The sequence below is a fragment of the Camarhynchus parvulus genome, chromosome 2, assembly GCF_901933205.1.
Source record: "Camarhynchus parvulus chromosome 2, STF_HiC, whole genome shotgun sequence".
Lineage (NCBI taxonomy): Eukaryota > Metazoa > Chordata > Aves > Passeriformes > Thraupidae > Camarhynchus > Camarhynchus parvulus.
The window spans coordinates 150,196,988-150,224,023 of record NC_044572.1 but is presented as its reverse complement, the minus strand read 5'-3'; the positions used below and the strand labels follow the sequence as shown (position 1 = coordinate 150,224,023).

Sequence of the window (27,036 nt, the reverse complement as noted above, 5' to 3'; positions counted from 1 at the left end):
GGGAAAATAGGGGGTTCCATGGCAAGGATTTGCTGCTTTCCAGCCTAAATTCCAATTGATGAACTCTTACAAAAAGAAGGAATCAGAAACCCTTTATGGAACCAGAATAGCAGTTTAAAACCTGCTGTGTGAAGCAAAAATTACTTTCTTGACCAATTCTTTTTTTTTTTTCAGGGGAAAAGCCCCCAAGGGGTCCAACCTGAGCCCCACCCTCCACTTCCCATGTAATTTCCATGAATTCATGTGACAAAGCCACCATCTCCCATTGCATCCCCCGGGAGATGGAGACCACGGCTCACCAAATTTAATTTGGATACTTGGGACTTTGGTTTTCCTTGAAGCAGCCCATCCTGGATCCAAAGGATGTCTCCCAACCTCAACAGCTCCAGATTTGTGTAAAAATGACCCAAAATTGATTCTTTCAGAGGACCAGCCAGGGCTTACTTCCTGTCATGGGTGGTGCACCCGTAATTCCCAACAAAAGTGCTACAAACTGGATTTCAATCAGTGCTTTTTAATCCATAAAAGGTGAGAATCCATGTACAAATTAAAAAACAAAACAAAACAAAACAAAAAAAAACCCAAAACAAGCCCAACATAAAACCCTGGATCTAGGGAAATGATCCCAATCCCACAAAACACAACCCCTTCACCAACGCTGGGGTTGGGTGATGCAGGCGGAAGGCGACGGCTTCTCCTAAATAAATCCCTCTCCAGCTCGGAGATGTCCGTGTGGCATCCCACGTTTCTAGGATGGTGGGAAGATGCTGCTGGGATGTTTTAAGGGCAAGGTGGCCTTTTCTGTGACCCCACCCCCTCCTTTCCTTCCCGCTCCCACGCCGAGCAGCCGGGAAGATGACGCGGGAAGCTTGGCTGCTACAGATGGCCCCGCGCTGGAAGGCGGATCCGGAATCCGGTGTGGTGATGCCTCAGGATATGGAGAGGCCTCTTGGCCAAAAGCAGAGCTAAAAACCTATCCTTGAGCTCATAAAATCCCGGGATGGGTTGGCTTGGATGGGATCTTAAAGCCCATCCTGTTCCAGCCCAAGCCATGGGACAACTTCTACCACCCCGGGTTGCTCCAACCCCGTCCAACCTGGCTTTTTTTCCTGGAAGATTTTCTTAAATAGAATCAGGGTTAAGAGCTTAGAAAATGGACAAGGAGCCACTAGAAGAAGTCACAATCCCAGGGGATACTGTGGCCACAAGATCCCGTTGCTCCTTTAAACCACCCCTAAAAATTCCTTAAAAAGTACAAAAATACAATCTCATCTCTCCCAAGGGAATTTTCTACCTCCCAAGATCATCCAAGCACTGAAGACCAGACAGCTCCTCAGCCCTCAGAAAAAATAACAGGCAGAAACAGGATGGAGGAAATTCTGCCAATCTGTTTTGTGGATTCAGAGTATCCCAGCGTTTCCAGGACAATTACCAGGATGCCTGGATCCATCAGGCCAGCCCAGGAATGCTGACAGCAGCGTTAGGGAATTAGCAACACGTGCAAGATCCAACAGTAGCACAAATTTAGGAGTTTAATAATCTGGAGGAGATATCTTCCTGGAATTTTAATCTCCTCCCAGGAAAAATAAACCCCCCCAAGGCTCTTAGCTATTAATCTCCTCACAGAATATTTAGGGCAATCCACGTCTCCTGATTAAAAAAGCCAGACAACAACTGCACGTTAAGTCCTTCTCTATTCTTCCAAAGAATCCGGCTGGGCAGCTGGGCTGGATTTTCTGAGTCAAGCTGGGGGTTCATTCCCCAAAAAAACCACCCCAAAAGCACTAAAAATGATCAAACCATCCTACTTTGTTGGGATAGCCCCACTCGGGAGATGCTGCCTGGGTTGGACCCTGTGATGGGATCACCACAAGTCATCAATGCCCGTGCTGTCCCCTCTCCCAAAAAATGGGAGTCTGGAAAGATTCAGCGGAAGGATTCAGCTCCTCCAGCAGCTCTTGGAGAGCAGCTCCATCTTGTACCTTGCAGAGAAAGCCCAGGAGATGCTACAGAAGGTGACACTTTTGCTTTAATGGCTGGGGCTGGCTTTGGCCAAGCAGAAGACACAAACCAGGCCCTGCTTTAGCACAGCTCCCCCCAACCCCCTTGAGAGCAAAAAAAAAAAAAAAATCCCAAAATTAACAATAAACCCGAGTTTCCCCCAGATTGAGGGGATCGTTGGACACAGGAGCTGGGAGGTGGAGGTGCCTCGCTCACCTCTCGGCACGGATCCGACCAGCGGCGCATTCCCGGGTCTGGGAGTCCTCACAGCCCAGCCAGGCTTGGGAATTGGGAAGCTTCCCGGGCAGCCAGTCCTGGAGCTCAGGGCACACCACGGAGCATGGTCAGTACATGGCCTCGTTGTCCCCCACGGCGGTGAAGGGGACACCGCTGTAGGTGCTCTTCTTGCTCCTCTTGCTCTTCTTGCTCCACACCAGCAGTGTGCTGGCGCTCTTGCTGTTCATCAGGCTCTTCCTGCTGTTCTCCTTGTTGCTCTTCAGCATCCCAGATCCCGAGGACATCACTGCTGCCTTCCTGTCCACCTGGTTGGGAAAGGTGGAGAGGGGAGTGAAGCCAGAGCAGCACCCAGAGAGCTCCAAGGATTCCCTGTGGGGTGTGACTTACGGCTTTGGGACATTCTGAGCCCTGCAGGGTGATGACTCCAATGTCCACCCCTTCCTTCCCGGTGCTCTTCAGCAGCTGGACAACCTCAGCATGCTTGGACCACTTGCAGTCCTTGCCATTCACTGAGATGATGTAGTCCCCCTCCTTCAGCCCAGCTTCCTGCAGGGAATGAGGGAAAATGTCCAACAGAATCTTGGAATGGTTTGGAAGGGACCTTCAAGATTATCCAGTCCCACCAGGGGCACTCCCCACTATCCCAGGTTGCTCCTTGGACATTTTCAGGAATGGGGAAGCCACAGCTTCTCTGGGCAACCTCTGCCAGGGCCTCATCATCCTCACATCCAGGAATTTCTTCCCAATACCCATCTATCCCTGCCCTCTGGCAGTGGGAAGCCATTCCCCTTCATCCTGGCACTCCATCCCTTGTCCCAGGTCCCTCTCCAACTCTCCTGGACCCTTTCAGGCACTGGAAGGGGCTCCAAGCTCTCCCTGGAGCCTTCCCTTCTCCAGGCTGGAGAAAAGACACAACTCTGCTCCAGATATGGACCATATCCAGTCCACATCCCAGTCTTTGGGAAGATTTGAGTTTTCCAAAGAGGGATGTGATCCTGCTGCTAAGGAGAGTGTTGTTCCAGAGATGATGGGATTTGGATGAATGTGTTGGTACTGAGGGAGCAGAGTGACACTTAGGGCATCCCACCAGGATTCTCCAGCATCTTCTGATGGAAAACAAAGCTGCCCCTGTTTTTTGGACATGCCATCTTGTTCCAACCACTGTTACATCCCAGCACAAGGGACAAGAGAGCTGGATGGGCTTCCAGCAGTTAAAAACTGAGCAGAATTCCATGTTTTCTCCTTAGCTATCTCCTAAAAATTAATCATTTCATGACGCCCACCTGCAAACCCCAGCCTGAGCCCCAGCAGGGATGAGTCTCCTCCTGAACAGTTTTAAGACCTAAAAACACCTGGAATCCCTCCAGGCAGCTCCCTTCTGGCATTGCCATGGGAATAGCAAGAAATTGGGATACTCACAGCAGCGCAGCCCCCTGGGATGACCCCAGCAATGAGGACGGGGGAGTCTCCTCGCAGGGTGAATCCAAAGCCGTTCTCTCCTCTCATCAGGTGGACCCTCCGAGCTGGATACCACTTGTTCTTGGCTGAGAACACGGACAGGGGGCCCTGGGATGAGGCAGAAACATGGAAAGCATCTTTTCAGCTCCCTGGAACTGTGCAGCCTTGTAAAAAAAACCCCAGTTACAGGGATGGGGAAGGGGCAGAAGAAGAAATCCTGTCTTTTGCAGGGAAAACAGTCCCTTCATCCAAGAAGAAATGATGGAGGCTGAGGCTGTCTGGATATGGGGGATGCCACCAGGGGTTGGTCCAGGAGCAAGGTGGTGGGACAGGTCACCAGTTCAGGGTCACTTTTCCCCAATTCTTTCCCATTTTCCCCTCTTTATGCTGCTTTTCCAGTCCCACAGGAGCAGGATATTCATGCCTGCCCTGCGGCTGAGATGCACAAGCTCTCCCTGGGGTACTCAGGGGGTGACCCCACCACAGATCCCACCACTGTCCTGAATCCCAGTCCTGTTCCCCAGGACCCTAAAAACATAAAGAGGGTGTGGATAAAACTCCAGTGGGATTTTCCTGGTGCCTCCTGCCACCAAAACCCCTCTTCCCAAGGATCTCTTGGGAAAAGCCCACCCGAAATTCCCGTGCTGCTCCCCTGTCACCAGAGGAGCTTTGTGACCCATTTGTGTCACAGAGACAGATCCCAGCTCTCCTCCTGCTGCTCCTCCTTGCAAAACTGTTGGAGAGAAGGAGAAGAGGCTGCAGGAGGAAGGAATCCAGGCAAGCAGAGCATGCAGGGGAGGAGGAGGAGACGGCTGCTCCCTCGGGATATTCCCGTTCCTGGAGCTGTACGTACCAGCCTGTGGAAGAGGTCGGTCACCTTCACCTGGGAGAAGTTGGGGGATTTGATTTCGGGTTTCTGGTGCGTTTTGGCTGATGGGAGGGAGAGAAAAGCACAGACAAGGGGTGACCTCAGGCAGTTGGGGCAGCTGCTGCCGTCCCAAAGAGGGACAGCGTGATCCCATAAAAGCCAGGACCTAAAATACTGGAATAGCTCGGATTGGAACTCAGAGATCATCCAGGCCAACCCCCCTCCACAGCACAATTCCCCATGGAGTCCTTTCCACCCACAAACGCCCTCCCCACCCACAATCCCAAAAAACCCCCACTCACGATGGATGTCCGGAGCCTCTCCCGTCTCAAAGAAATCCTCCTCGTGGTCGATCTCGGAGTATTTGCTCAGGGAGCGTTTGTGGGCGAAGGACAGGACCTCCTGCAGGATATCCATCTTCCTTAGGATCTTGCACAACCCATGGATCCTCATGGCCTCCTCGTGCTTCATGATGGCTTTTTTGAGGTGAGCTTTGCCTGCGAGGGAGCAGAGGGAGCTGAGCCCGACGGAGCGGCAGCTCCGGCGCCGTTCCCGCTCGGCTGCCCACGGATTTCAGGAGCGGTGCCACCACCCTGCTGTGACTCAGGGACAGCCCAGTCACGTTCCCAGCCCTAAATGGGGTCGGTCCCAGCCCGATGGAGGGCTGGGAAGGGACCTTGAAGGGTGACCTACTTCGCTCCCCTGACAGCAGAGCTGGCAGATGTTCCTGAAAAACCACCCCCGACGTCCCTCCTCACGCTTAACCTCAATCTCCTGAGCAAATTAACTTCTCTCCATCGCCTCGGATCCCTTGGGAATGGGAACACGGAGAACAACCCAGCCCCGTCCTCCTTGGGAAGGTGCAACACATCCCTGTTTTCTAGGCTAAGCCTCTTCCTTGTCCTGCAGGTCCTGCTCTCCATCCTCTGCTCTTTGCTCCTCTCCACTTGCCTTCAGCGTGTTCCCACCCTCGGGAAATGGTAGTGGTCGGGAAAGAGGAGCTGAAATTCCAGTGACCCACGGATATCAACGCAAAGCATCTCCTCCGTGGGAAACTGCAACCAAGGCAGCCGTATCCAAGGCTAAACTCCCAGAAAAGCTCTCTCCGTGTGCGTCTCATGGAAACAACGTGTGCCTGTGGCATTTCACGTTCAGGACACACGGTGGCAACAGAATCCAGGGAGATGAGGTCTGCTCCAGACTCCCGGGAATCCACAGCCAGAGGAACTTAAATACCGAGGGAATGTTTTGGGGTTGGATGGAAAAGAGAGAGGAGACTCCCCCCACTGAGAATTTTTATCAAATCTATAAATTGTGAAATTATGGGGAATAATAATAATAATAATAATAATAATAATAATAATAATAATAATAATAATAATAATAATAATAATAATAGCATAGGATGGTTTGGGTTGGAAAATACTTTAAAGCTCGTCTCATTCCAATCCCCTTCCATAGGGAGGGATAGCTTCCACCATCTCAGGTAGCTCAAAGTTCTGTGTGATCTGATCTTGGACACCTCCAGGGATGGAGATCCACAACCTCTCTCAGTTTTTCCCTTCCTGTAAACTAAATCCAAGCTGAGCTTGGTGCCTGCACATCTATTTTTTACCAGGAATGTTGAACAGAGCCTGTTTTCCCCAGGAAAATCAGGTAGAGCTGGAAAAGCTGATGCAAACCACATCTGAGGGTGTTGGGGTGCTGTCACCATAAAACACTTGGATTTTGGGATTTATTTGGAGGTTTCCAGTGAAACCTGGCTGAGCATCCTGAAGGATTTTGCTGAGGCCAAACTCATTCCTGGTGGGATCAGCCTCCTTCTACATGTGTGTAAGGAGGGAATAGAGCTCCTGGGGGAGGCAACACCCCAAATTCCAAGTGCTGAGTTTGCTCTTGGTGCAGCCCTGTTGAGGAGGGGCTGCCAAAACACGACTTCAGCTGAATAAGCAGCGTCTGTTCTTTCCCTGGAGCTGAAATCCCTCATGGGAAGAAGTTCTTGTCTCCCAAGAATTCGCTGGAGCTGAAAAAGCCACCCCCTGAGCATCTGCTGTGTCTTGTTTTCCAGCCAAGTCAGCCCAAACCAAGGAGCTTCCAGGATCTCCGTGTCCCTATGGATTTCTCTGTAGTGTTGGGTGATGTTACCTGGCTTGGAACACCTGGAATTTTTCCTGTCAGAGCTGGACAGGTTGGGACAAGCACCACGAATTGGTCCTCACACCCTCAAGGGGACTGTGATGCTCTCCTGCTTCCCAGGAGAAGAAATCTCCTGACAAATTCCTCTTTGCGTGGAGAGATCCCCCTAAAACCTCATCATTTGTGGGAATTGTGATGGGATCCAGAAATTCATGCTCACCCAGCTTCCTCCTCTCCTCGGGATCCTGCAGCAGGACACGAAGTGATGGCCCCTCTGGCATGGTGACATGGAATTGCAGGAAAGCCTTCTCCTGCTCCAGCAGCTCGGCATCCGAGGGAGCTGTGGGAAGGAAACGGATGGGGATGGGATTAGGGAGAGGCCAGGGCCACCCAGCCCCTGGTGGCAGTGGGGACAAGGAGGTCACATCCAGATTCAGGTGGTCCTGGCAGCACTTTCCCGTCATCCAACCACAGCCTGACAGGAATCAGGGATGGGGCCAGGGATGATCCCAGTCAGGGATGCACCAGGATCTGAAGTTAAGGGCAGGATTTGTCCTGAACACAGCTTTTTTTTCCTCTTTCCTGCCTTCCTTTGCTCCAGTGTGGAAGCAGGACTGGGAATGGAGAGCCCTGGGAGGTCACTGACAGGGAGGCAAATGAGACAACAAAATCAGGGAATCGTGGAACGGTTTGGGTTGGATGGGACCTTCAGGACTGTCCAATTCCAACCCCTTTCCACAGGGAGGGACAATTCCACTTGGCTGCAAGCCCCAGCTATCCTGGCCCACAATAATTCCAGGGATGGGGCAGACACAGCTTCTCTGCGAATTCCAGTCCAGGACCTCACCATGCTCCCAGGAAATAATTCCTTCCCAATATCCCATCTATCCCTGCCCTCTGGCAGTGGGAAGCCATTCCCTGTGTCCTGGCACTCCATCCCTTGTCCAAAATCCCTCTCCAGTTCTCCAGGAGCTCCCTGAAGCACCGGAAGGGGCTTTAAGGTCTCCCTGGAGCCTTTTCTCTAGCCCACAGTGCAACCAAGGAGGTCATTCCATGGAAAAACAGAGATGGATGCAGCTCTCCCAGGCTCTCCAAACCCCACACTTTAAAACCCTGCTCTTTAAACCCTTTTTTCTAGCCCAAATTGTTCCTAATCCTCATTGGCTCACTTAGGGCTGCACAGCAGCCTCTTTCCCTGGACACAGAGTGGGATAAGAAACAATCCAGAATATTCCAGGGAGTTTTGTTGCTCCAAACAGAGGATCTCAAAAGCCTGGTGGGCACAGGGATGCGAGGATTGGGAACTGGCAGCTCCAGGGCTGGCTCTCCCTGTGCCAGCTCCTGCCATGTCAGCATCCCAGAGGGATTAAACTGCAGCGTAAGGAATTTATTCCCAGCTGGTTATGGAAGCAAAAGATTTGTAATTCTGACAAGGGAGAAGTGTGAACAGGAACATGAGATCCCAACAGCAGGCAAAAAAATTCCTAAATTAGGCATGTCCTGTAGATTTCTGCTTCCCATGGTGCCTAAGGTCACAAAAAATTTTAGGGGGAAGGTTTGCCCTGCCCCTTGGTACCCCATGGAATCCCATCTCCATCCTCATCCTCTCCTGTCTGGATCTTTAAGCCCTTCCAGCTCCACATTATCCCCCTCTCTCCCATCTCCTTGCTCAACCCAGCTTCTGCAACGCCCACATGGCACAAGGAAGATTTTGGGCAGGCTCTGGAGCGGGGGAGGGTGTGAGGACAGTCTGGCAGCCGCTGGTCACAGCACTGGTTTTGGCAGCCAGCCCCCAGAAAGCTTCTCAGCCACCCACCAGGCAACACCAAAGGTCACCAGGAGCAGCTGCTGCCCACCCCCGGATCCTCTGCTCCATCCCAAAATTGCTCCCAGGGTGTTGGAGGTGGCAGAGATGGAGGTCAAGGGTCACATCTTGAAGCCACGCTCCAAGTGACTCCATGGAACCATGTGTACCTTGCTGCCACCACCCTGAGATTCCCAGGACATCCATCCATGAGGTTGGAAGCTAAATCCAAGGTATTTTTAGATTTATTTTTGATTTTTGAAGCCCTCGGCTGGTCCAACACAAGGTGACTCACAGCAGGCAGGTGACCCTTATTTCCCCACCCAGGCCCAAAGGGGACAGCAGGTGACATCCCTCCAGCAGCTTTTTCCTCCCCTTCTTAAGGATTTTTCCCTGTGGAAACCAGAAGTATGGAAAAATCTGCCTTGAGGATGAATTGCTGAGCTCACAAAGAAGACCCTCAGCTCAGAGCATTCCAAAAACTTCAGGTGTTGTACCCATAACCTCTTTTTTTTTGGGAATCCCTCCCCAAAACTCAGGAAAAAAGTGGAATTAGTACTTGGATGAGCAGGAAGCTCCCTCCAGGCTGGACACTCACCGGGGCAGTCGCAGAGGGCGATGGCAGCGAAATAATGGGAGAGGGCTTTGAAATGCTCCGACTTGACTTGGACCATGGTGGTCCAGGAGAAGGGAACGTAGTCCTTGACGTGGGGCTGGCTCATGGTCTGGTGCACCAGGGAATAAACATCTTCCACCTGGGAAGAGGGAAGGGAGAAGAGATGGGATGCAGGATGTCCCTCAGGTTGTGCTCTCCGGGAAGGTTCTGCTGACCAAAAAATCCCACCAAATCCTCTCCCTCCCAAAATCCTCACCCTTGCTGCCTCCTGAGCCAGCTGCAGGCGGGCCAGGAAGTCGTTCTGGGCACGCAGCAAGGTCATCTTCTCAAAGACACACTCCTGGACCTGGGCCACCATCAGCCTCACCAGCATGGTCAGGGAGGCCGCACTCATGTCCAAGCTGGGAGCGTTGGAGAAGTTTTCCTTCAAGTAGTTAAAGGCACCTGGAGGAGAGGGAAGCTCCTGGAAGTTACCAGGCTTGTGAGGAAGAGAATCAAACTTTGGGATCAGGCAGGTTTCCCTCCAAAACCAGGTTGCCCTCCAAGGATATCAAACATCTCGCCAGTGGTGAGATGTCAGTGGTGGGTAAGATCTGAGGTCCCACCCTTGCCATCTAAACCATCCTTGTGCCCACTATCTTCTCCAAAGCCCTGGGTGATCCCAGTTCCAGGCTCCGTTTTTTCTATGGGGAGATGGATCAGCCTCTCTCCTCTCCACAGCTGGGACATCCTTTTGGATGTCATCCTTTTGGGGGACATCCTTTTTGGCTGTTGGACCATCCCAACTCCTCTTCCCACAACCAATGTGGAGCCACCTCACGCTCCATTTGTGATCCCTTGGAGACGCCTCTTCCTACGACTGCTCCTACTCCTTCCTGAGCTTCTGTGGATCATTCCCACCTTTGGGAAAAGGAGGAAGAGGGGAAGCCACTCACCAGCTGCCTTCTGGAAGGCATCGATGGCCTGGTTGAGGCCGGGCAGGGAGGCGCGGTCCTGCCGCGCTCCGATCTGGGTGTGCAGCGCTCCGAGGTTGAAGAGGACACTTCCCTTCTCGAAGGCCAGAGCTCTCTGGTGGGATGGGACCCCCGTCAGGGAGTCGTACCTGGAGAAGGGAAGAGCCAACAGCTGCCCATCCCCTGGTCATGGTCCCCAAAGTGTCCCTGTCATGGTCCACACAAAGTGTCCCCGCTCGTGGAAAGGGTTGGAACTGGATGATCTCGAAGGCCCTTTCCAACCTAAACCACTCCATGATTCCCATGGATGCAGGAGGAGCCTGAAGGGTTTTCAGCGCTCGGGTGGGCTTGCAGACACCATTCCCATCATGGTACATCCCATGGGATTTGTGTTTCCCTCTCCCTCCCCAAATTAACCCATCCAAGGCAACAGCAAATCCAGATCCAGGCGTCCACCAGCGCCAGCAGAGATTCCATCATGGAAATTTGGATCCTGACTCCCTCCCCACCCAGGTGGGACAGGGAAAGCTGCACCCACCAGTGGAAGAAGACACCCAGGGTTTTGGAGGGAGGGAAGAACCGGCTGTCAAGGAAGTAGAGCTGGTTGTAATATTCCATCAGGAGCTCCAATCCGGCCTCATTGCGGCTCGGGGTGCGCATGGCCTGCGGGAATGGGAGAGGAGACAGGGATGGGAAAAGAAGGACAGAGGGACAGGACACAGGGAATGGCTTCCCATTGCCAGAGGGCAGGGATAGATGGGATATTGGGAAGGAATTCTTCCCTGTGAAGGTGGTGATTCCATTCCATTCCTGGAATGGAACTCCCAGAGAAGCTGTGGCTCCCTGATCCCTGGAAGTGTCCAAGGCTGGGTTGGGTGGGGCTTGGAGCAACTTGGGACAGTGGAAGGTGTCCCTGCCCATGGAAAGGGTTGGAATTGGACGATCTTTAAGAGCCTTTCCAACCCAAACTATTCCATGATTCTGAGTTTCAATCATGGCGAAAGTCTGGGTGCTGGGACACCCAAATGTGGAAGTAGCAGCCTGGGAGTTGTGCTGGAAAAATTCATGGAAATTCTGATTTTATAAATCCTAGCGAATAAACAGGATTTTTTCCCCTCCTTCCCCAGTTTGCTTTAAATTCCCTCTTCCCCAAGGCCTGCCTGGAGAGAGAGAAGTTGTTAAGCCTTGACAGGGGTGAATTAATATCCATAAATAACCATTGTACTATAAATTTTATTGCTGCTCATTTGTAGGTCAGCAGGGCATTGAGGATAGGGAAAAATTAACAATTCCTGCATAATCTGTAATATTATGGAACCTATAAACCAAGTCCAGGGTGCTCCAGCATGGGAATGCTGCACCCTGAAATACAAGGACAAATAGGGAATTTGGAGCAAGGATGAGGGGAACCCCCAAAGGAAACGTGACATCTCCAAGGAGTGATCCTGGACAAGCCAAACTTTGGAAGCCAAGGGACACCAACCTGTCGCAGCTCCATGAATTCCTTGATTTCCTTTTCATACAGGACACCCTCCTCTCCATAGTGTTCACTGATGAAATCCTGGAAGAAAATTTTGATTTTTATTATTTAAAGGGATATTTCTGGCAATTCTGCACAAGAATTTTCCACTTCTGTCCACGAGAAAACATCCACTAAATAATAATCTCCTCCCTTTCCTGCTCTTCAACATCTCCAGACCTTCATCTCCCACTTTCTCATGTTTTAAGTCCAGTTCCTTTCCATGAATTTATTTTTTTGGCAGCTTTTTCAAATGGGAAAATTAATTTCAGCTGCTTCAGCATCAATCCATGAAACCCCAAAGCTCACCTTGAGTGGTACCAGCAAATCCAGCTCCTTGGTCTCCTTGAGTCCCAGAGGGATCATGGGAACGCTGATGGACTCACTGGAAGAAGACAAGAACCTGTTTGGTGGTTGGATTAAAAACCTTGGATGGATCCTGTGGGTTGGAGATTAAAAGGAAGCAGCTCCTTGCCCTGGGCTGGTGCTGCTCCTATTAGGAGACTCCACATGGAAAAATGCTCTTCCCAAAAAGATTTGGGAATGACAGCATAGGAGCAGAAGTGCTAAAAAAAACCCAAATCATCTTATTTTTCCAGCTCCCGATTTTCAGAGGCATCCTGGATGTTGGGTGGGCAAGGCAGGATCAAGCCCTCACCAAACCCAACAGCCCCCTCTCATTATCCCCCCAAATTGCTGGTAACTCATTAATCAATCATTAACTGGGGAGGAAAACAGGCAAAGGAAGTTATGAAAACCAGGAGAGCAAGGCAGGGAATTAGCACCCACATTTTCCTCGGAACAAACAGCTCCAGGAGCTATAATTAGTGTGGAAAGCCATTACTGCTCATTTCCTAACGAGAATTCCACTGGAATACAGTGTCTGGAATAAACAAAGGGGGTTTTGTTTGGCCTGGGCAGGGTTTGGGGTTGTTGTTGCTGCTCCTGATTTCTTTTCAAACCAGGGCAAGCAAGTGGCAAATTGGGAAAACTGAGCAGCCTTGATAAGGAATGTGCCTGGAAAAGCACGTGGATGGACACAGAAATGTGGAATTGTGGAATGGTTTGGGTTTGGTTGGAAGGGGCTTTAAAGATCATCTATTTTCACCCACTGCCATGGGCAGGGACACCTTCCACAGGACCAGGCTGCTCCAAACCCCATCCAACCTGGCCTTGGAGACTTCCAGGGATGGGGCAGACACAGCTTCTCTGCGAATTCCATTCCAGCCCCTCACCACCCTCAGAGCCAAGATTTCCTTCCCAATATCCCATCTATCCCTGCCCTCTGGCAGTGGGAAGCCATTCCCTGTGTCCTGTCTCTCCATCCCTTATCCCAAGTCCCTCTCCAGCTCTCCTGGAGCCTCTTCAGGCACTGGAAGGGGCTCTGAGGTCTCCCTGGATCCTTCCCTTCTCCAGGCTGGACATTCCCAGCTCTCCCAGCCTGGTTCCAGAGCAGAGGGGCTCCAGCCCTTGGAGCATCTCCATGGCCTCCTCTGGATCTGCTCCAGCAGCTCCAGGTTCTTCTGCTGTTGGACCCCAGAGCTGGATGCAGAATTCCAGGTGGGATCTCACCTGAGCAGGGCAGAGGGGCAGAATCCCCATTTTCCTGCTGCCCACGCTGTGGGATGAGCCTGGGACGGGGGGAATTTCTGGGATGTGAGCACACGTGGACGAGGCATTTCCAGCTTTTCATCAGCCAACACTCCCAAATTCTTCTCCTCAGGGCTGCTCTCCATCCCTTCACCCCCCAGCCTGGATTTGTGCTTGGAATTGCCCCATCCCAGGTGCAGGATGTTGCACTTGGCTTTGTTGAACCTAATGAGGTTCATGTGGAGCTTATCCAGGTTCCTCTGGATCCCATCCCATCCCATCCCTCATCCACGTCACCCACACAACACCTCACGCTGCCATCCAACACCGTCCACCTCAGGAAGGGACAAGGAGGAAAAGAATCCCAGCATCCCAGAATTGTTTGGGCTGGAAAAGACCTCCAAGATCATCGAGTCCAACCTGTGACTAATCCCACCCAGCCCAGAGCACTGAGCGTCACATCCTGTCATTCCTTGGACATTTCCAGGCACGGTGATTCCAATCACCAAAATGTCCTCTTGGGAAGAGCTCTGGTGGGATTGTCAGGAAAGGGGGTCAATACAAGGGAAGATGGTTCTTTCTTCCCTATTCCTCCTCCTTTGGGACATCAGTGTCCAAAGGATGCTCCATCTATCCCAAAACATCCCAGTATCCCCTAGGAAAAGCTGATTTTTCTCTCCTTGCAGCTCTAGAAGGGAACCACTGACATTGCCAGGATGAAAAGTTTCCAGGAATTCTGGCCCATGCCCAAATCCTCCCCTATCCTCCAGCCACCACCTCGTTGTCCATGACCATGGAAAGGTTTGGGTTGGAAGGGAATCTCTGAAGGTCATCCCAACACTTGACCATGGGACAGAGCAGGGCGGACAAGACGAGAGCAGCCTTGCTCCCAGAAAAATTCCATAACAGCGGGAAAAATGAAATCCCAAGGGAACAGGCTGCTCTTCCCAGACCCACCTCTCATTCTGATACACGTCCATGCTGCTGTTGAGCTCTTCCAGCTCTTCCTTCAGGAGCTGAAGGTTGGAGTTGACGTAGCTCAGCTCCAGAGCCACCGTTTCCTTCACCTTGTGGTTGCTGGTGGCCCTGCAAGAAACCAATGGATCAAAATTCCATCTTTGTACCCATGAATTTTTTTTTTCCACTCCAAACTCAGTTACCCAGTGGTGCAATCCATGTGCATCGAGCCCAGCCTTTCCACAGGATTGTGCCTCTGGTGATGCTGGAAAAGTTTGGGTGGAGTGGGACCTCTGAGGGTCATCCCATTCCAACTCCTGCCATGGGACACCTTCCACTATTCCAGGTTGCTTCAAGCCCTGTCCAACCTGGCTTTGGACACTTCCAGGGATGGGATAGCCACAGCTTCTCTGGGAATTCCATTCCAAGGCATCACTACCCTCAGAGCCAAGAATTCCTTCCCAATATCTAAGCTATCCCTGCCCCCTGGCAGTGGGAAGCCATTCCCTGTGTCCTGTCCCTCCATCCTTTGTCCAAAATCCCTCTCCAGCTCTCCTGGAGCCCCTTCAGACATTGGAAAAGGCTCTGAGGTCTTCCTGGATCCTTCCTTTCTCCAGGATGGACATTCCCAGCTCTCCCAGCATTTCAGGACTAGGGAAGTCCAAACATCCAGGTAGAGGCTGAGCCCAGGGAAAATTCATTGCAGTGCTGCATCCAGGAATTCCTGCTCCAGAGCTCCCCTTGCCCATTCCCACTTCACCTCCAGTGCAATTCCAGCTTGGGCTGTGACCAGCCCAGGTGCTCCCTCATCCCAAATAAATTATGGGATTTGAGGAGGAAAAACTCATTTTTGGGTGCAAAGAATCCTTGTGGAAAAGAAAGGACTTGTGAGCTCCTGCCCTCCCTTCCCTGCTCCCGGCAGGAGCTGTAAACACCAGGGATTGATTCCAGCTGTTCCCAGCAGGACAAGCTCCCAGGCTGATTATTCCCTGCTTATCTCCTCCAAAGGAAACCAGGGAGAGATAACCCAGAGCAGAAAGGGGCTCTGGCTGCTGAACCACGCTGGGATCCAGGGAAAACAACACATGGGCAAGCTCTGCTCCACCAGGAAACTGCTTCCCTCCAGCTTTTCCAGAGTATTACCTTTGACATGGATTTTTTATGGATTAAATCCTTCTGGGTCCTGCCCTGCCCTGCTCCAGGGTTTTCCTTTGAAAATCTGGTGGTTCAGAGTCTCCTCCTGCCTCTCCTTTGCCAGGATTTTCCAAGGCCAAGGAATTTTTTGATTCTAAACAAACCAAACTACAGCACATCCAAAGATCCCCGTGGCTGCTTCCATTGAAAAATCCTTCAGCATTCCTGCAATTTCCCAGGCACCATCACCCTATGTTTCCATATAAACCAGTATTTAATCCCTATAAACCAAGACTTAATTCCTATTTATCTCCCAAACTTCCCAACACCTCCAGGACACTGTCAGTCTGATTTTCATCCCATATGGATTAAGGAGAGTTTTCCCTCCTTGTTCCCAGCTGCCAACAATTTTTTTTGGCTCTCAGCAGGCCCCTGATTATTTTCCAGGTGTCTCAGCACAGTTTCCAGGAGGATCTGCCCATGATCTTGCCAGGAATCTGTTACCAGGAAAAAAGTTCAAGTGCCACACACAGCAGAAAATCCTGGAATGGGTTGGGTTGGACGAGACCTTCAAAATCATGGAATTTCACCCCTTTGCCATGGGCAGGGACACCTTCCATTATCCCAGGCTGCTCCAAGCCCTGGCCTTGGACACTTGCAGGAAACGGGCAGCCACAGATCCTCTGGGAATTCCATTCCATGGCCTCACCAACCTCACAGGGAAGAATTCCTTCGAAATATCCCATCTAATCTCACCCTATTCCAGTTTAAAGCCATTCCCTGTGTCCTGTCCCTCCATCCCTTGTCCCAAGTCCCTCTCCAGCTCTCCTGGAGCCCCTTCAGGCACTGGAAGGGGCTCTGAGGCCTCCCTGGATCCTTCCCTTCTCCAGGCTGGACATTCCCAGCTCTCCCAGCCTGGCTCCAGCCCTTGGAGCATCTCCATGGCCTCCTCTGGATCTGCTCCAGCAGTTCCATGTCCTCCTGCAGTTGGTCCCCAGAGCTGGATGCAGAATTCCAGGTGGAATTCTGAGCAAGGCAGAGGGGCAGAATTCCCCTTTTCCTGCTGCCCACACTGTGGGATGACCCCAGGACAGGGGGAATTTCTGGGATTTATTTTGTGATTCATTTTTCTTTCATTCCAAAAACCTGGACATTTTTATCTCCCCCATTCCTCCACTCCATCCCAGTGTTTGAACAGGAAGGAAAAGGTTTCCTCTGGCTCTTTCCATTTATTTATCCAGCAAACAAATCCACTGAGCAAACACCACATGGATTTTTTTTCCCAACACCCCATTCCTGCCAACTTTTCCAGGAAAAAACATGGAAAGGCTGAACAGGAATATTTTTACCAAGCACTGGGCTAGTTTGTTTTTAAATTTAAAGGCAAAATCCCAGCAAATTCAGCTCCAAACTGCTACAGGCTGGACAATCCACAGTTTTTTTCCACCAGCACCAGAAAAAAGACCCAAAGGAATTTTATCCATGCACCACGAATCTTTAATTTTGAAGCAATAACCTTTAGACTTGCAACATAATCCCCTCCTCCTCCTCATCCTTTAATTTCAAGCTTGATTATTCCTTTTTTCCAAAGTTTCATAAGCTTGGAGCACCGGAATGCCTGAGAAATCAACTTTATTACTCAGCTGGATCTGTGGGAGGGCGGGAGGGAGGGAAAGTGGCTGCTCCAAAGGACACCCAGAGTGCTGAGCCAGCACAAAAGGAGCCACCTCGGTGCATTTCCCTGATAATTAAGATGTGTTTTGCATCCCGTTTTTCCTCACTCCCACTTCCCACAGCTCCAATTCCAACCTGAACCAGGCTGATTTCTGCTGAGCCAGCACAATTCCCTCTGTTGTTTGTTTGGGTTTTTTTTTTAATATAACACAGGAGAGGCAGAAGTTGGGATTCAGTGGCTTTTTTTTCCTTAATTAAATGAGGCACAGCAGTGTGGATGGAGCAGTGGGATCTCATCCCCCAGGAAAACACCTTTCTTTTTTTAATGGATCAAACATTATCCCCTTCTTCCAGGTGCAACAGGAACACTCCATTGATGTTAAATCATTCCAGGTCCAAAGTGGAAAGTTAATTTGATTTTATTTTATTTGGGATAAAAACAATCAACAGGTTAGTAGAATACTCCCAAAAAATTGTATTTTAAGGCAGATTTATGGGATTTGTAATATTAATGACCTGGCCTGCCTGGAATGTGTTCCAAATACTAAGGGAAAATGAAATAAACACAAAAGATGCTAAAAAAAAGTTGTCCTTGGGATAAAATTCCTGTGGATGTGGCATTTGAGGACAAGTGGTGGCCTTGGCAGTGCTGGGTGAATGGTTGGACTCTATCCTGAAGGAATTTTCTGACTTATTTATGATCCTAAAGCTGGATTTCATGGAATGGTTTGGGGTGGATCTTCAGAAACCTTCAGTCCCACCCCCTGCCTTGGGCAGGGACTTCTCCCTATCCCAGGTTTGTCCAAGCCCTGTCCAACCTGGCCTGGACAATTTCAGGGATGGGGCAGCCACAGCTTCTCTGGGAATTCCATCCCAGCTCCTCACCACCCTCACAGAGAAGAATTCCTTCCCAAAATCCCATCTATCCCTGCCCTCTGGCAGTGGGAAGCCATTCCCTGTGTCCTGTCCCTCCATCCCTTGTCCCAAGTCTCTCTCCAGCTCTCCTGGAGCCCCTTTAGGCACTGGAAGGGGGTCCAAGGTCTCCCTGGAGCTTTCTGTTCTCCAGACTGAACCTTCCCAGTTCCCAGCCCTTGGAACCTCTGGACTCCAATAGCTCCATATCCCTTGGATCCACTCGCTGGGTTTTCTGCATTCCAAGCCCAACCTCAGCCACAAATTTATTCCCATTTGCTCCCATCCTGGTTTTTAACAATCTTCTACCAGCTGAATCTTGGATCCTGCCTCCAACCAAATTCCAGAGCCAGGGGGATGCCCAGGGGATCAGGACTCACCGGAAGAGGTTTTCTGCTCCCGCTCTCATCCTCATTTCCTTGTTGATCTGTTGGTTGATCCGGGCCCGGCGGTGCTGGAGTTTGCTGCGCTGGGTCTGGGCAAAGGGGTCACAGCCCTGCTGAGAGACAAGGGCAGGTTCTCATCCCAAATCCACGTTGTGGGATTCAAACAATCCCATCAATTCTGTAAATCGTGCACTTTCAGAGCCCAGAGTCATGGAATGCTTTGGGTTGGAAGGGAGTTTAAAGATCATGGAATTCCATCCCTTGCCATGGGCAGGGACAACTTCCTCTATTCCAGGTTGCTCCAACCTCATCTTGGACATTTCCAGGGATGGGGCAGCCACAGATCCTCTGGGAATTCCATTCCATGGCCTCACCAACACCACAAGGAAGAATTACTTCCCAAAATCCTGTCTAATCTCACCCTATTCCAGTTTAAAGCCATTCCCTATGTCCTGTCCCTCCATCCCTTATCCCAAGTCCCTCTCCAGCTCTCCTGGAGCCCCTTCAGGCACTGGAAGGGGCTCTGAGGTCTCCCTGGATCTTTCCCTTCTCCACGCTGGACATTCCCAGTTCTCCCAGCCTGGATCCAGCCCTTGGAGCATCTCCATGGCTTCCTCTGGATCTGCTCCAGCAGCTCCAGGTTCTTCTGCAGTTGGAACCCAGAGCTGGGTGCAGAATTCCAGGTGGGATCTCACCTAAGCGGGGCAGAGGGGCAGAATTCCCCTTTTCCTGCTGCCCACACTGTGAGATGAGCCTGGGACAGAGGGAATTTCTGGGATGTGAGCACACGTGGCCAGGTCACATTGAGTTTCTCACCCCTCAGACTTCCCCTGCCCTTGGAATAACCATTTTATTCCCCAATCCCACGTGTTGCCAGTGGGGATTTCCTTCCCTGAGCTCTTCCCAAACTCAGCCCTGAACAGAAATTCCACATCCCCTTCCCAGGCTCTGGACACGAGCCAAGATCCAGGGGGGCTGGAGATGAGCTCAATACGACCCCAAAGCTCAGGAAGAAATGCGATCCCAAGGCCATCTCCAGGATGTGGAGCACAGGGAGTCAGGAGTTCACGGGGATGCAGGAACGAGGGGCTCACGGTGCTAAATTGATTCCATCCTTTCCTCGGCTCCGGCTCGGAATTTCTGCAGACGGGGAAAACACGCTGAATTCCTGACCTCAGGAAATAGCAGCCACCTGATTTCCCTCTGGCTCACAGGGTTATGCCTCAGGGAATGGAGCATCCCAAATCCAGGGCTATAAAAGCTCTGCCCAAGTGGGGATGATTCCCACTGAAGATTCAGAGGGATGGAATGAGCCTCTGAAAAATCCCTGGCTGGGAAGGCACAAAGCTGTGAAGTTTAAAAGCATGGAAAGGTCTGAGCCTGCAAATCATGGGAAGATCCCAAAATCATGGAATGGTTTGGGTTGAAAGAGACTTAAGAGGATCATCTCATTCCAACCCCTGCCCTGGCACAGGTTTCCCAGAGAAGTTGTGGATGCCCCTGGAAGTGTTCCAGGCCAGGCTGGATGGGGCTTGGAGCAACCTGGGATAGTGAGAGGTGTCCCTGCCCATGGAATGAGATGATCTTTAATGCCCCTTCCAACACAAACCATTCCATAATTCCATGGAATGCTTGATCACCTCTCCGATGGGACCTGGCAAGGAGGAAACAGAAAATTTTTGCATTTCCATGGACTTCGGCTTCCTTAAAATTAATTCCTCATATTTGAAGTCCACTGAGCGCTGCTTCCTTTGGAAAAGGGTCTGGGATTAACAGTGGGATTTTCATTTAAGGGAAAGATTGGAGCTCCTAATTGGTCCCTTGGAGACTGAGGAATCAGAGTGACTGCAGCTGGTCCATACATCTGTGGGATTAATGCTTTACAGTGATCCATGAATTTGATTAAAGGAACAAGCTGGAAGCATAAGATCCAAATTACTCTGGAAAAGCAGTGGGATTTGACGAAAACACCCCGATAGCTGCATAAATATTGGGTCTGAAACACTCAGGAGCAAATAGAGGAAAGTTTGATCCTGAATTGTCACTTTGGGATTTGTCCTGAGGGGAATCCACCCATCCTGTTGGCTCCCTACGGGAAAAAAATCTAGGAATCAGAGGAAAAAGGAGAAAGGATCAGGAAATCTAACCAAGATGTAAAGAGAAGGTGCTCATTAAAATTTCAAGGTTTAATTTCAAATTTCAAGATGAGATCTCTGAGAGCTTGACAGATCCAGAGAAAAACATATGCAAATATATGCAAATGAGACAGTGCCAGGTTCCCTCTCTGTGCCTCCAGAGCCAAAGAAATCCATGCAAAGCTCTAGAGGTGGGAAGTTTCTCTTCCCTGACTCCATCTCTTCCTGCAAATTCCAGCACCCTGGAGTCCTTTGCCCCTCCGGCAAAAACTTGTTTGGAAGCAGCCAGAGGATTTTAAGGGAATTTTTCTGAGGAAAAGGAGTAAAAACCACCTGGAGACACAGGGAAGAAGCCTGGGAAGTGCAGGTGGGATGATGGAAAAGGCACAAGTAGGAGGATTATCCAAACCCAAACTAAAGATTTTTGTCTGGAGGGAAAGCAGGAAGGTAACGAAGGAAAGAAAGGAGTGGGATGCAGAAGACACTGGGATGGCTCCCCAAGATATTCCAAGAGGGGTTAAAACCTCTTCCCTGCAGGAGCCATGAAAGGATTTAGCAAATTGATTTGACTTCTCCTGCTGGGAAGCACTAAAGCTGTTTGCAGAGCTGAGGGTTTTTTTTCCTGGCTTCTCCATCAGATTTAATGGGATGAGTTCTCAATCCCTATCCAGGCTCCTAAGCCAGCAGCAAAAAGGTGCTGGAAAACCAGGAGCCCCTGATATGAGCCCAAAGCCTTGTGAGGTTAAGTCAGGAATTCAAGGATTTCTCGTGATCGCCACACATTTTGTTTTCCTCTGCATTTATGAGGCTGGAAAAGCACAGGAATGTGAGCTTGCTGCACATCTTTCCTCAAGTGATCCTAAAAATTATCTGTGGCTTGCATGGATCAATAGAAACATCATTCCATGAGGAACAACCCAGACCCATCTGCAGGAGCTCCTGGAGCGTCACAGGAATATTGTAATTCCACAAATCTTGGAGTAAGGAGGAAATTTGGCTCCAGGAAAGCATAAAAGGCCACATTTAAATCCAAATATAAATGAGGAAAATAAGGAGTCAAGCGAAGAGCATTCCACCTTCCAACAGCTCAAAGGATCCCAAAGCTTTTCCTGTCAGAGCTCCAACTGAAAACTGAAAACCACAGAATGAGTTTCCAGGGATTTAAGCACGACTTACATAAAGGGGGAAAAAAATCCCACCAAAATCCCACCGTTGGGTTCCAAAAGGGATTTTCCTCACTGAATTCTTTGCTCAAGCTCTCAAGGTCACCCCTGTAAGGTCAGAAGAAAGAGAGGCTCTTTCATCCAGGCTTTGGGGTGCACCTGGGGACACTGGGAAAAGGGAATTTGGGGGGTTTAAGAAGGGGCTCTGGAGATAATCGGACTTTTCCTTCCTGGTTTAAAGGTTTTAAAGGAAGAATGAGCACAGAACTCTTCCATAATTTGTGGAGGAGCCATGGAACAGCAGCTTTTGTTTGTACACAGGGAATGATGGAACAGAAATCCATGAAAATGAGCGAGGTGTGGCCAGCCCTGATGTTTTATCACCTGTGACAAAGCAGGATTAGGGTCAGAAACTGGACTCTGTGATCCCAATCAGTCCATTCCAACCCATATCTAATGATTTTATTGGAAAAAGGGCTCTTTAGGCTCAGAAAAATCAGGGGAAATCGCTCACAAGGAAGTAACAATGGAACCAAAAATCCTCATCCAGGCTCTCCACATGAGGGAAAAAAAGGATTCCCTAAGACCCTTTCCAGAGGGAATCAAGCTCCCCTTTGAGGGAGGGCAAAGATTCTCCAGCCTTATCTTTGCAGGGAATGTTTGGAATGACTCAAGGGCTTTTGTCACTTCCAGCCACCTCTCCCAGTTCCAGAGGGCCCATCCAGGGTGGCAGTCAGGAGTCCTTAGGGAATGTTTACTCAGGGTGGACTTTGAACTTCCCACCCCCAGGGGATGAAGCCTTGGGTGACTCCTGGGTGACAGCCACACCCTGAGAGTGATTTGTGACCTCAGTGACAAGGACAAGGCACCAGGGACAAACTGAGTCACCTGCAGGAAGATGTGGAAGCCAGTAATGCCATGACAAGTGATTGTTTCTGCTCCTTTGTAGCTGGAAGCAACAAAGAAGAAGCGAAACTGGAGGATATTAAGTGAAATGTGGGAAGGGAAAATGGGATCCTTGGAAGTGCTGTTAAAAGTTTCAGGGAAGAGAGAAATGAAGACGGAGACCCAGTTCCTGATCTGGTACAGATCAGGAACGTGCTGGTAAAATCCAGGCATGGATCTCTCCAGAGAAATGAGGAAGGGGTTGGTAACTGGGAGTTATAGCCCCAGTAGGAACTGCAGGAAAAGCTCCTGGAGATACTGGGAGAACCTGGCTGGATCCCACAAGCTGCTCCACAGCTCAGCTGCCCAAGACTGGACCAAGCTGGGCCGTGTCCAAGACCACTTTTGGCCGCAAAGGAGTCACCACCAGGATTCCTCCCAATTAGGGAAGCCGGGGAATGCCCAGAGAGAAACTGAGGAAGTTTAATTTGAGCGGAGACTCGAGACATCCATAATGTGGGAAGAGGAGTCATCAGCTGGTGCTGAGCTCAGCTCCACAGCCAGCCCCACCTCCAGGAGACACCTTCCTGTTCCCAAGGACAGGGAATGAAGGAGAGCAGGACTCCAGCCAGTCTGGATCGCTGCTGTGGGTGTGGGCAAACACACCGAGACCCTTTCCTGACAGGAAAAGGGATACTGAAGGGATGATGGAACCATCAAAATCATGGAATTCCACCCCCTGCCATGGGCAGGGACACCTTCCACTATGCCAGGCTTCTCCAAGCCCCTTCCAACCTGGCCTTGGACATTCCAGGGATGGGGCAGCCACAGCCTCTCTGGGAATTCCATTCCAGCCCCTCACCATCCTCACAGCCAAGAATTCCTTCCCAAAATCCCACCTAACCTCACCCTGTTCCAGTTCAAAGCCATTCCATGCGTCCTGTCCCTCCATCCCATGTCCCAGGTCTCTCTCCAGCTCTCCTCGAGCCCCTTTAGGCTCTGAGGTCTCCCTGAGCCTTCTCTTCTCCAGGATGGACATTCCCAGCTCTCCCAGCCCTTGGAGCATCTCCACAGCTTCCTCTGGATCTGCTCCAGCATCTCCAGGGTCCTTCTGCTGTTGGAGCCCAAAGCTGGACCACAAAAAAAAAAATCCATGATCCCAACCCCATCCAATGGGCCCATGGTCTGTGGCTCCAACCTCAACCCCATAAATTTCTCCCACAAACCCCTACATCCCACTCCAAAGAAATAAATAAACCAGGAATTTATTTCCATGCCCTCTCAGCAGCACCAGCACTTCCTTACACAGAGTTTCCCCTCCAAACAGGAAGCTCCCAAGTGCACAGATGATTCCAGTCTGGAATGGGATAACTCTGAGCACCTGTTTTAATTCCAGAACCACACTGGTCTTTAAAGGATTTCCACAGAGCCACAGCTGTCAGCTGGAATTTTTATTCCTCTTTGGAACCCACAAGTTTTTGAGCCAGGCCAGCACAGGAGAAGTGGCCAAGTGACCCTGCTTTAGCCACATTATCCTGTGGGACAGAGAGGAAAACAAAAGCCAGGGAAGCAACCACACACAAAAACAGGCTTGGAAATTCTCCCTTTTTTTTTTTCCAGCCAGAAGCATTTAAGAAATTAATATGGGCTGTTATAAGACGAGCAGGAAGTGACAACAAGTGGGTTTTTACTCCCTGAAAATCCATTTAGATAGGAAATTCCCTGCCATGGAATTAATCTCATGGAGCACCCTGGCTCTGAGCTGGGTTTCTGTGGGAGACAGGAGCAGCTAAAACCTCTAAAACCTTTTATTGAGAATATGGTTACATCACAGAGCCTTTGAACAAATGAGGGGAGGATTAAGGTTTTAAATTTCCCAAGTGGCCTCACTGGTGGTTCATGCAGTCAGCAAGAGGAAGGAAAAAATAAACCCAGGGGTGGGAATAAAAATCTGGGGGACTGGGGTTTTTTTAACAGCACAAACTGCAGTTAAAAACTGAATTTTAGGAGAGTGAAAGTGCTCTGAGGAGGTGGGGGAAGGCAGAGAGGGCAAGGAGCCAGCAGGAAACAGGTGGATTAAGTCTTCACTCCTAGGACAGAAAACTTGGCAAAAAAAAGGATTAAAAATCACTTTTTCAGCAGCATTCAGGATCCCCTGCAAGGCAGAAAACATGGATCCACGCTCCTATGTTGTCAGGGTGATAAAAACAGCAGGAAAAGGTTGTATTGATAATTTCTTTTAAATAACAATAACAAAATAATAGAGCCCATCAGGTGTTCTGCTGCTTTAATTAAAAAATAACCATATTATGACAGAGGCTGCTGATGCCCTGCCTAGTTCTCCCTCCAAAGCTTGGCAGTATTTTCCATGTTCTTCTTTGTGCTCCAGACCCAAAGAGAACAAATTGGGGAAAAAGTCCCAAATCCCTCCTGTTAATCTTCCCTCACGAGCAGCACCTGCTCTTTAGACAAGAGTTAAACCCCGACCTGGTTTAAGGTTGCAACCTCTTGAGCTGCAGCCCAGGCTCAAGTGACTCCAGATCAGATTGATCCAGGGGAAAAAAAAAACGAAAAAAAATCCCTTCCAGAGCTTGGCTGAGTTTCGCTTTCTTGGTTATTTGGGTTTTTTTTTTTTTAGGGGTGTTTTAAGTTTTGGGACTTTTTGCAAGAAGAGCTCAGATTATGGAGTGAACTCGCTGCTAGTTTATTCTGTCAGATCTCAAGGGGCAAAACGCTTAAATAGACCCAAAAATTAACATTTTCCACGTTTTCTTGCTCCCAAAATCCTCTCTGACCCCAGGAAATCAGGGGCTGGTGGAAGCCTGAAGGCAATTCCCACTGATTCCATCCCAAATGTTGGTAATTAAACAACAACCCCAGAAGAGCAATCAGCACATCCTGAACTTCCCTGGGAGTACCTGGCTGGATCAGCTTCCCACAGGTAAGAAAGAGGAAAAAAACCCAAAATCTCGGGGAACGAGGTGAAAAGCAGGCGCTGGGAAGCTTGGGGATGCAGCCAGCAGAAAAGACGGGATTCAGGAGCAGAGTTTTAGGGATGAGGAGCTGGGAATCGTTTAGGGCTGTTTATGGGGCAGCAACACCATTTCCACCCCTGGCAGGGGTGGATATCCCTGTGCCCCCATCCATGGGCACAGCCATCCCGATGGATGGGACAGGGATACGGGGCCATCCTCACCTTCCGCGTGCTGCCGCTCTTCGGGCCGTGCAGGAGGACAAGGCCACCGTCCCTGTCCCCATCCGGGCTCTTCTCCTCGGGGGGCATCATCTCCAGGGATGCAACATCCACAGGCCGGGAATGGGGGGCTGGAGCTGGGGGGGCTCCTGCTTGAGCTCACAGGGGGGTTTGGGGGCTCAGCGACCCCTCCAGGGTTCAGATCCCAGCGCTGTCCTAACTGGGAGCTTAAACCTCTCCTAAGCCCTGCTCTGTTCCCTTGCAAAGCCCCCTGCACTCAACATCTGGCCAGATGTGAGCCCACAGCTTCCCTCCGAGCAGAAATAATTTAGGGAAAAGAGGGGACACAAACCCCCTTTGTAAAGCTACCCCAGGCAGGGAGATGTTAAACCCCACCTGACCCTAAATGGAGGATGTTTAAACGCCTCCCAAAACCCGCTTGGAAGAGCTGCTCTGGATAAGGGAAAGAGGGAGTTTAACCCCCCCCAAACTCCCCTAAATAGAGGGAGTGTTTAAATCCCTACAAACTCCCTCTGTAAGAGTTACTCTAAATGGGATTGGGGGGGGGGGGGCTTAAACAGAGAGACTCGGAGTAGGGAAGAAGCCAAACCCTCTTAAAACCCCTTTACAGAGCTACCCCAAGTGGGGGCGAACCCCCCAAACTCCCTTTTAGAACTATCCTAAATGGGGGGGGAGGGAAGTTTAAACCCTCTCCAAACCCCTTTTCAGAACTACTCTAAACACACCGAGTTCAAACCCACCTTGCACAGCGACCCCAGATGGGGCCAGGGGTTAAACCCCCCTCCCCTCACAGCGTAAACACCCCCAAAATCCCCCTCCCAAAGATGCTCCGGCCAAGGCGACCCCCCCAAAACCTCCTTCCAGAGCCAAACCACAACTCCACAGCCCTTCTCCGCCCAGACCCCACCCCGGGGTGCCCCGGGACCCTCCGGCCGTGCCCCCGCTCACCCCCGGTGCCCCCTCAGGCCCCGCCAGCCCCGCAGCGATCGCGGCGGCTCCGCCAAGCGCGGGGCATAAGCAGGGCGGAGGGGCGGGGCTTAACCGCCACTTAACCAATGAGAGCTCCGCACAGCGTGGATGGACAGCAGCGCTGCCCAATAGATGCGCGAGATTGGGCGAGGCCGTGGGGGGAGAGGCGGAGGGGCCGTTGCCCGTGGCAACGGTGGGACTTAGAACGCGGGTGACGTCACGGAAGGCGGGGTTGTAAGCCCCGCCCGCAGGCGCGGCTGGAGTCGGGCCGCCCCTCGCGGGTCCGCGGCTGGGTGGGCTCCGAGCCCGGGCCGGACACATCTGGAGGATCCCAGCTGAAACAAGGGGCACGATCCTCATCCCGACCACATCTGGACGGGCCCCCGACTCCAGCCAGGCGATTCCAGCCGCGTCTGGGCCTGTCC

At 50.9% G+C, this 27,036-nt stretch overlaps 1 protein-coding gene across 2 annotated transcripts; it reads right to left on the bottom strand.

The window, feature by feature from the left end:
- Positions 1-546: 546 nt before the first annotated feature.
- Positions 547-26,464, bottom strand: RHPN1 (rhophilin Rho GTPase binding protein 1). Of its 2 annotated transcripts, none has more exons than XM_030944027.1 (15): positions 25,625-26,464; positions 18,240-18,358; positions 14,140-14,268; positions 11,902-11,977; positions 11,557-11,634; positions 10,612-10,736; positions 10,056-10,222; positions 9,377-9,564; positions 9,103-9,259; positions 6,921-7,040; positions 4,867-5,061; positions 4,550-4,626; positions 3,658-3,804; positions 2,626-2,784; positions 547-2,543 (listed from the first exon to the last, which is right to left on the bottom strand). In XM_030944027.1, exons 1-15 carry the CDS (start codon positions 25,712-25,714, stop codon positions 2,346-2,348), a joined length of 2,025 nt encoding a protein of 674 aa, XP_030799887.1. In that variant the 5' UTR covers positions 25,715-26,464; the 3' UTR covers positions 547-2,345. The 2 variants fall into 2 exon arrangements, with proteins under 2 accessions (XP_030799887.1, XP_030799888.1); XM_030944028.1 differs by having other exon boundaries at positions 18,240-18,355.
- Positions 26,465-27,036: the final 572 nt, after the last annotated feature.

Bases quoted from the DNA above. Each gene is read 5' to 3' on its own strand.
- RHPN1 (XM_030944027.1), bottom strand. From the start codon at position 25,714: ATGATGCCCCCCGAGGAGAAGAGCCCGGATGGGGACAGGGACGGTGGC. The intron at 11,978-14,139 runs GTGGGTCTGGGA...GTCTTCTTCCAG, and splicing joins GACGTGTATCAGAATGAGAG to TGAGTCCATCAGCGTTCCCA. The intron at 10,737-11,556 runs GTTGGTGTCCCT...CCATTCCCGCAG, and splicing joins AATTCATGGAGCTGCGACAG to GCCATGCGCACCCCGAGCCG.